The sequence below is a fragment of the Colobus angolensis genome, unplaced genomic scaffold (genome assembly GCF_000951035.1).
Source record: "Colobus angolensis palliatus isolate OR3802 unplaced genomic scaffold, Cang.pa_1.0 Scaffold629, whole genome shotgun sequence".
NCBI classification, from domain to species: domain Eukaryota; kingdom Metazoa; phylum Chordata; class Mammalia; order Primates; family Cercopithecidae; genus Colobus; species Colobus angolensis.
In genome coordinates, this window is record NW_012119921.1 from 57270 (window position 1) to 66534 (window position 9265).

Here is a 9265-nt window from a genome sequence, read left to right on the forward strand (position 1 = left end):
CCACGTGAAGGATGGGGCCAGAGATCAGAGCGCTGTAGCTACAACTCAAGGAACGCCAAGGACTTTCAAAACCACCAGAAGCTAGGACAAGCAGAGAAGGGTTCTTCCCTAGAGCCTTCAGAGGACACATGGGTCTGCCAGCACCTGGATTCCAGACTTCTGACTTTCAGAACTGTGAGAGGATAAATTACGAAGTTTGTGTTAAATTACTGTGGCAGCCTAGGAAACTAATACAGACATTGGTTCCAGGAAGTAGGATGTTTCTGTAACTAATACTTAAAATGTGGAAGGAGCTTTGGAATCAGGGAGAGGCTGGAAGAAGTGTGAGGCACGTGATAGAAAAAGCCTAGAATCCATTGAGGAAACAGTTGGTTGAGATGTGAACCGTAATTCCAATGAAAACTCAGAAGGAAGTGAGAAGACCCGTAGAGAAGCTTCTGTTCTCTTAGCAGGGGTCTCCAACCCCCAGGCCAAGGACTGGTGCAGGTCCCTGGCCTGTTAGGAACCAGGCCACACAGCAGGAGGTGAGCGGCCAGCAATCTAGCATTACCACCTGAGCTCCGCTTCTTGTCAAACCAGCAAGGCATTAGATTCTTATAGGAGCACAAACCCTACTGGGAAGTGTGCATGCCAGGGATTGAAGCTGTGCAGTCCTTATGAGAATCTACCTAATGCCTGATGATCTAAGGTGGAATAGTTTCATCCTGAAACCAGCCTGTCATCCCCCCAACCCCCCAGCCCCTGTCCCTGGTGCCAAAAAGGTTGGGGACTGATGCTCTTAGAGAATATATATATTGTCATGAACATAATGTTGGTAGAAACATAATGTTTAAGGTGCTTCTGGTGAGGTCTTAGAAAGAAATGAGGAACATGTTTTTTGACATTTGAGTAAAAGAGGTCTTTGTTATAAAGTGGTAGAGAACTTGACTAAATTGTGTTCTGTTGTTATATGGAAAGTAGACATGATAAATAATAAGCTTGGATATTAAAAGCTTGGATATTTAGTTGAGGAGATTTCTAAGGGCAGTGTCAAAGGTGCACCTGCTTGTTGCTAATAGGAACTGTGAGAGGAAAAAGGTACATTGAGTAAAGAACAGTCAAACAGAAAGGAGCTGGCACTTAATGATTTAGGGGCTCTCAGGATGTCCAGATTACAAAGACTACAAAAATCAGGAAACTCGCCGTTAGAAAGTGTACTCTGGAAAGAGGACCAAGGGTGTGGCTGGATAACATTTTGCTAAAGAGATTGGACATGTGACTCACGGAACCATCCACCATCTCAGCAGAAGCCAGAAATAGAGATGGAGTTACCAAGGAAAGATCTGTGGAAGGCCCGTTTGTCTGTTGGCTGAAACCCCATGAATTATGCAGGACACAAAGGTTTTGAGACTCTGATAGCAGTAGAAACATGGCAGCCTTGACTCTAAGGGGCAGAGATGGAATGGAATAAAGGAAGGCCATGGGGCTTCCAAAATTCCACAGGCAGGCAACTGACTAATGGAGGCATTCTGCTGCAGAAATGTTTTATCTCCCATCTTGTAATTTTCTGTTGAAAGCCAAACATGCATGAGGTGAGAGGAACTGAGGTAAATAGGCTTTTACTGTGAAGTTTTATATTTATCTGACTAAGGAGCAAGGCTGTGTTTCTTGTTTGCTGTAGTTGTAAATGTCAGAGGCTAAAATTTCCTCTAGTGTCCTTGTTTTTGCATCCCTTGTTGCCTTTGGGTTTCCCTAGAGTCTTACATAAATTCTGGGCCTTGCAGTTCTTTCAGCTGTAATCCCCTGTTAATGTATCGGAGTCGTAAGTGATGTGGCAGTGAGACGTGGGGACAGTGGGGAGTGGTCTATAAACCCATGATCAGGGCCCAGTCTTGTTGTGAACCAGTGGTCCCTAGGCTGTGCCCCTCACAAGTGCTTCTCAGCCTTTTTTATTTGAGATTGGAAGACTAGAGAGGACTGGAGGTGGATATTTTCCTTCCCTTGGGTTGGGTGGGCTCTGGTAGTTGCTCTGACTTTAAGCCTTTGTTAAGGAGAACAGGATGTTCTGTGTGCATTTCAAAGTGGTTACACTTCCCTCCCCTTGCCAGAAGCTCCAGCAGATTTTTCTCTGATTTTCACCCAAGAACCTAATAGAATTCCTGGAGATAAAACCCATGAGAGTGTGGGGGCCCCTCAAGGCTAGGTCCCCAGCATTTTCTTCTCTCATGCTTACATGCCCAGGCTCCGGCAGTTAGTCAGCTACCCTTTAAGTTTCCCTACAAGTTGCTGGCTGCAGCAGTAGCTTCTGCACCTGGCAAGCTGTGGCTTTGTGCCTTTCCTTCTAATTTTCAGGGGAGTAGTTTGCCACATGACCTCAATTTTCTGAGGGATCTGAGAGTTGTTGATTTTCCAGTTCGGCTTTTTTCTTGTAAGAATGGAAGTGATGATTTTGAAGCTCTTTATGTGCCAGAACAATAATTTTCATTGGTATGCTTACTAGCGATAATTATAAAAATAATTATAAAAAACAAAGGCAGGAATGAATGAATGAATGTGGCAGTAATTCCTGAAGACATGACCTCAGCCCTACATATAATCTCCCTGAATTAATTGAGCAAGCAAGCTGAAAAACAGTGTCTTTTTTAGGTAAGAGGTCTGACTCTGCGGCCCAGGCAGGAGGGTACTGGCGCGACCTCGGCTCACTGCAGCCTCAACCTCCTGGGCTCAGGTGAACCTCCAGCCTCAGCCTCCTTAGCAGCTGGGACTGAAGGTACCCACTCACCCAGCTGGGTTCTCCTTTAAAAGGGATGTGTATCTTTGCTGGCAGGAAGGCATCATTGAAGTTTGAAGTTGGTTTTCTGCTGAGGGAGTGGAGTCAAGCCTGGACTGTCTGAGTGAGAAAACAGGAACCCTGACTACTGGACCAAACAAAGCAGCAGCAAGAGAGAAAAATAAAATTTTCCAGAGTGCTATGCTCCCAGCAGACTGCCTAGGACTTCCTCTCCCCACCTTGCAGAGGCTGCTCATGGACCCGAGGTGGCCCCTGCCAACCTGAGCCAGTGCACTGGAGCATGATGGGGGCCCGTGGGGACCTGTCTTCTGCTGGGGATTCCACAGCAACACATTTTGAGTATTTTCAATGTTATCGGGCATTTCACTAATTCCAATATTCACACCTGTGATGCACATGGCATCTAATATACTCAGTAAGCTGTTGATGGTCAAAACAACTAGCTAATGCCATGATGAAAATGGTCACTGCCATCAAAACACACAGCAATGGGGCCCGGATCTCCCTGGGCGTTTCTCCAAGTTCAAATGAAGAGGAAATACCCAATCTGAGCCGGGCGCGGTGGCTCAAGCCTGTAATCCCAGCACTTTGGGAGGCTGAGACGGGCGGATCACAAGGTCAGGAGATCGAGACCATCCTGGCTAACACGGTGAAACCCCGTCTCTACTAAAAATACAAAAAACTAGCCGGGCGAGGTGGCGGGCGTCTGTAGTCCCAGCTACTCGGAAGGCTGAGGCAGGAGAATGGCGTAAACCCGGGAGGCGGAGCTTGCAGTGAGCTGAGATCGGGCCACTGCACTCCAGCTCGGGCGACAGAGCAAGACTCCGTCTCAAAAAAAAAACAAAAAACAACAAAAAAAGAAATACCCAATCTGTCCTGGAGCATTCTAGTGGAGAAACGTCAAAGTTCTTCTGGTGAACATTTTGAAGTTGAAAGAAAAAAAATACACCCGCAGAAAAAAAGCCACTTCTGTTCCCATACCGGGAGTCGAACCCGGGCCGCCTGGGTGAAAACCAGGAATCCTAACCGCTAGACCATATGGGAACCGCCGAGAAATAGCGCCACCATGTCTGTATACAAGACATGCAGCAGCTTCGCCGCCATCACCTCCCAACTATCACTGTGCAGTGCTGCGCAACTGCTGTCCCTGTGGAAACCGGTGTGACTGCAGCCTGCCAGACTCGGTGCACGGACCCCGTCTCCTGACTTAGCCCTGGTGGGACAAGGGCCCCCCCCCACCCCGCCCCACCCGGCAGGCAGAACCCCCTTTCCTGGCGGTCTCCCCCAGAGCTGGAGTTAGGGCAGAAGATCAGGGCAGCGAGTTAAGGACGCTTTGCTGAAGATTTGCTGTCTTCATCAATCCCATTTGCAGAGCCCATGGCCCCACCCCGACCTGCGAGTCCAGCCCCGAGCCTGCAGTGGGCGGTGCCTGCCCACCCCAGTGCCTGCCCACGACCAGCAGCGAAGGGCGTGCTCCATGGGCTCGCACCTCCTCGTTGAAGAATTTGTGGCCCCAGCAAAACTGACTTATTTTTTTCCTTACTTTGGCTTCAGAATCTCACTAACCGGCACCTTGTGGATAGGATCTTGTTATGAAATGAAACCTTTGGTGAGGGCTGGGGGCAGATAGCCTTTTTTCCTGCAGTCACGGGGGTTCCATTTGAGTTCCTCCCTTAGTCTTTTCCCTGACAACTCAAGGTTAACAGGCCAATAAACAACCCCTCAACCAATGGCAAATCTGCCCTACAGGGATTATGTTAAAGTTCAAGAAGTAAAACAATGTGGTACTGGTGTGTTGACAGTAATGTCCACCCAACAGAATGAAAACCCCCAAATTACATTGGGTTTACACTGGAGTTAGCAAAACAAAAGGGCAGCATTAACCAACATACAGCAGGTGGGCAGACGGTGGAAAAGCTGGCCATGACTCACTGGATGTTTCAACCGAAATCACAGAGGTTCTTGAAAATGCTGGAGAATTCCCTGATTGCCTTATCAGTTACAAGCCCAAATTCAGAATCATGTGACAGCTGGATATATTCAACTGTATGTACAAATAATGATCAAAAAACACAAAAGTTGGGTAGTGGGTACCATAGCTTTCACTGTAGTTATTCATTAAGCTATTCAACTGTTCTGTGTGGTTTGATGTAATATGTTTTATTTTATAATAAAAAGTCAAAAAAATCATAACCAAAAAGATAAACTGGAAAATAAGACTTACATCTCATACATATGAACAAAGGACCAATTACCTCTAAACATAAACAGCTCCTAGAAATTATTGCAAAGATCAACAACCCAGTAGAATAATGAAGTTCCCAAAACAGAAAACACAAGTGGCCCTTCCAAAAAATGAAGAGAGGCTCAGCCTCTTATGGTAAGATAAAGAGATAGGATTTTAAAAACCTAGGCCTCTTCCTAGAGTTCCCTTAAAAATCTAGGCCGGATCATTTTTACTTCCTGGCTTAGACCCAAGGGCTGCCCAGCTACTCAGGTGTTTGTATCCTTGTGGACTCAAGTCATATTGTCCTGATCTTTTGGCCCAGTACGGTTTTCTCCTCCAGCCAAGACAATTTGGGGGATGTAGTAAGCATGAGGCACTACTTCCTGTCCCCCACCATCTCCCTTCGCACAGTGTTCCGTCATCCAGCCACGAAACCACAGCTGAGTGATCCAAGAGGCAGTTCCAGTTGTTGACTAACGTGTACCCGCCCACATGAGTGTGTCCTATGGGAACTCAGGCCTCGGAATGGTTTCAAAATAGTGGCTTTCAAAATTGGTTTGCCTCTTCAAACTTCACACCTAAGGAAACATACAGAGCAGGGACAGATTGGGCATTAGCTGGCATGGGGTAGGGGCAAGAGCTATTTGTGAAGGAAGAAGGCCTGAGATCAGATAGCGATGTCAGAGAACAGCTGAGCTCACTGCCCTGCCTCTGTGCATGCATGTCAGGCAGCCCCAGGCTCCAGCTGCTTGAGTTTCTCTTGTAGCCCCCGGAGCTGGCTTCGACCCCAGTCAATGCGGTTCTGGAGGCTGGCTATGTCTGCGGCCAGCTGCAGGCCTGGAGGAAAGGAGAGAAGGTTAGGATGGTATCTGTGGTATAACACAGGACCCAGGAGGATCTGGACATCCCCAGAAATTGGAAAGGCTCCAGGCCTCTCTGCCCCCTACACTTGTCCCAAAACATTCCAGGTACGGCCCTGCATTGGCTGCTCCAGAACCTCTGCAGTCTTACACTTCCTTCAGGTCTTTGCTAAAATGTCACCTCCTCAGACTTCCTGGACCCATTATATCACCCACCAGGAACTAAAAATTCACAGACAGTAATACCATCTCATGCCCTCATTTCCTTCCTTCCCCCATTACTACAGCCTCTCGCTCCCCTCACCTGCTCTCCCTCCACTTCTTTTCTCTGCCCCAACAGTAGTCCACACTCTGGATCCACCTCTAGGTGGCTTGTGCCGATGTCTCTGCTGGAACAGCTGCTGCCCAGTCCTCCGGGCAGCTCTCAGTCTTCAGTCTCCTGTTCAGCAGCAGGGCTGACCACACATTGGATCACTTGCTCCAGGAAACACTTTCTCTTCTTGGCCTCCAGGACACCTGCTCCCAGGTGTTGCTCCTAAGTTTCCTTGACTGGCTTCTCCCCTCCTCTCCCTCACCTCCCGTCCATACTCCCCAGGTCCTCTGCTGATCTCATCCTATCTCAGCTTTAAACCAGTGTTTGTGTCAAAAACTTTGGAATTTAAACAGTGCTATGTAGTGCACTCCCAAATCTCTCTCCAGCCCAGGCCTTTCCCAAACTCCAGAGGGAGGTATGTGCCCAAGTGCCCACTCAGACTGTGCAGTAGGACGTCAGTAGACACCACACAGACCACACCAACTCCTGCCTTCCGGCATCCCCTCAGCTGCCCACAGTGGGTGAGGGTCACTCCATCCTCCAGGGGTTCTGCGTGGAGACCGTGGCCTCTCCTGGACTCCTTTCTTTCCCTTACTCCCATATCTTATCTGTCAGCAAATTCTGAGGCTTCTACCCTTAAAACCTGTGCAGGTTCCCACCACTTACCTCCTCCTCCAGTGACACCATCTGCTTCTCACACCGGCTGCTCCCTGACGCCCACTTCCTCCCTCTCCTCTGTGTCCCCGCCCAGCACCCAAGGATTCCTGTGACCCTGTGCAGCCAGTCGAACCATCCTCTGCTCAGAGCCTCTCTGTGCGTCCCACAGTCTTCATCTGACTCCACTCTAGGCCACCAGCCTCGGCACACACCTGATATATATGGCTTCAGGGCTTTTGTCCTGGCTGGTTCCTCCATCTAGAGCACCATTCCCCAAAATCACCCACAAAGCTTTTCCTTCACCTCCTCAGAGAGACCTCCCCTGGCCACCCTTCATAAAATAGCTCCCCTGGCCCACTCCTGGCCCACTCCATTATGTGTTTTTCGTAACAATTTTCACATCCTGACTTATTACTTATTTGCACATTGCCTTTCTCTGCTCCTAAACATTACATGAAAAGGTGTTTTTCTCTTTTGTTCTCTGCTGTATCCCCAGCAGCTAGCATGAACCCGAATGCTGCCAACAACCAGTAAATGCTTTAGGAAAAAAACAATGGGTGTACAACAGAGGTTTGGATGGAGAAAAACCTGCAAAGGCTTTCACAGACTAACCCCAGCCCTGGCAGCAGTGCTCAAGTGTTCCCTGTGGATAGAGGGTCTGAGGGCCACACAGCCAAACGACAGGGACCACTCACCATCCCAGAAGCTTGCTTGAGCCTGACGTAGACTGTGAGGAACCAGGATTCCAAACCAGTTCAGGGGGTCCCGAGGGGCCTCAGAGGACTGCAGTTCTGGGGTCTTAGTGGGGCCCTTGCGCCTCCGCAGAGCTGAGGAAAGAAAGGTTGGAGTAGGCTGGGATCTTACTCCCTGGCCTTTATCGTCTTGGTGACAATGTTGAGCTTGAACTGAGCTCACGATTCTAGAAAACACTGTTGGTTGGAAAATTCCAACTTTGGGGTTCCAGGAAACAGCTTACCACAAAACACAGCCTTTCCCCTTGTGATTCAGATGAGACTGCTTGTCCACTCTTCCCTGTGACTCCTGTAGGACCCGCCGATGTCCCTGTTTGCCTGTGACACTGACCTTACCCATTGGACCTGAACATGCTGACAGACCAGACACAGACGTTCCAACTCCCCATTCTTTGTCTCAGGAATGATTAACTGGGATTAGAAGTTTGTCCCTCTGAAACTAGCTAGACACACAGATGAATATTTTCTGTTCAGCTGACTGAAACTTACGTGATTGTAAAACTATTCCCAGTGTAAAGCAACTGCCCAACTTCTCTACTCCTCCCTATAAAAGTCTAAGGCAAAACCACGCTACAAAAACATTCTGTTCTTCAGCTCTGGGATGCTCTCTCTTATCGCAAAAACCTAATTAAAACCATCTCCATCATTTGCATTTTGTCTTTGACATTGGGAAGGGGTTCTGCAGAAGGAAGAGGGGGCTCACCTGCTTCACGAGGCCCCACCTCCTCTGGGGCGTGGACACCAGATCTCACCACCTTGAACTTCCGGAGTCCCTCCTGGGCCTCACTGAAGGACAAGAAGGGAGGATGGAGCTTTGGCAGCCCGGGCCTGGAGCGCGCCCGCCCACCCAGCCCAGCATGGACACTTCCTCACCTGGCCTGGAGGCAGACCTGGGGCTCCATGTGGGAAGCATACTGCAGGGGCCCCACCGACTTGGTGCCCATCGCGTAGCGAGCCTTGGCGAGCGAGAGCCAGCCCTGAAAGGAGAGGACAGCGGTGAGACTCAGTTTACGCCCGTGTGCCCTCCTGCCCGCCCCAGGCGCCTACCTCCTCCACCCGGGCGTTCAACACCGCTCGCTTCCCCTCCAGCTCCTCCAGGTCCCCAAGCAGCTGCAGGAGCAGCGAGTCCAGCTCCGCTCGCAGGTCAAGCGCCGCCATGGACACATAATCAGATTCGGACCCGCCACCTTCCTTGTCACCGCCCGCGGTTGGCAGGACAGCCAATGGGCACACGAGATCTTTCATCGAGGGGCGTTCCCAGCTGGGGATCCCTACGCCGGCAGCACCTAGGCCTCCGGGTCAGCTCCTTTAAGGGCAAGCGCACTTACAGAAGCAGCACGGAAGCAACGGATCAACTGGTTTCTCCAATTAGCCACCAAGTGGATCAGCCAGCCGGACTGTCGGCTGGGATCATAGGTGGTTCTGAGTCCTTCCGGAAGCTGCCCAACCTTAGAACTCGGGCCACTGCTGCGGCGATGGAAGAAGGCGAATCTGTGCAGAAACCATTTTGGTTGAGGGAAGAGTGGTTTTTAAGTTAATTTGGAAAGGAGCCGGCAAGCAACCTCCAGATCAGTCGGTGTGCCATCTTTACAGCTGATGAACTGTTTCGCGCTGCTAATTATCATTGTTTTAGCGGTTCATCATCTTGAAACCGTGCATTCTGCAGGGCGGTGGGGGGGGGAAGGG

General features: G+C 49.7%; 2 protein-coding genes and 1 non-coding gene across 6 annotated transcripts in view; 1 reads left to right on the forward strand and 2 right to left on the reverse strand.

Moving 5' to 3' along the window:
- Positions 1 to 3742: 3742 nt before the first annotated feature.
- Positions 3743 to 3814, reverse strand: TRNAE-UUC. The gene has a single exon. It is a non-coding gene; the product is annotated as a tRNA-Glu (tRNA).
- A 730-nt stretch (positions 3815 to 4544) lies between these two features.
- Positions 4545 to 9255, reverse strand: CCDC115 (coiled-coil domain containing 115). Of its 4 annotated transcripts, XR_001004236.1 has the most exons (6): positions 8627 to 9255; positions 8453 to 8556; positions 8283 to 8365; positions 7523 to 7654; positions 6162 to 6373; positions 4850 to 5834 (listed from the first exon to the last, which is right to left on the reverse strand). XR_001004236.1 is itself a non-coding variant. In XM_011963810.1 (5 exons), exons 1-5 carry the CDS (start codon positions 8822 to 8824, stop codon positions 5722 to 5724), a joined length of 630 nt encoding a protein of 209 aa, XP_011819200.1. In that variant the 5' UTR covers positions 8825 to 9255; the 3' UTR covers positions 4545 to 5721. The 4 variants fall into 4 exon arrangements, 3 of the variants coding, with proteins under 3 accessions (XP_011819200.1, XP_011819201.1, XP_011819203.1); XM_011963810.1 differs by lacking the exon at positions 6162 to 6373 and having other exon boundaries at positions 4545 to 5834; XM_011963811.1 differs by lacking the exon at positions 6162 to 6373 and having other exon boundaries at positions 8651 to 9255.
- LOC105527498 (U3 small nucleolar ribonucleoprotein protein IMP4) overlaps positions 9055 to 9265 on the forward strand; it is a 4182-nt gene continuing 3971 nt past the window's right edge. The window contains exon 1 of the mRNA XM_011963816.1: positions 9055 to 9089. Coding sequence (XP_011819206.1) covers positions 9055 to 9089 — 35 coding nt within the window. The remainder of the gene's footprint in view (positions 9090 to 9265) is intronic.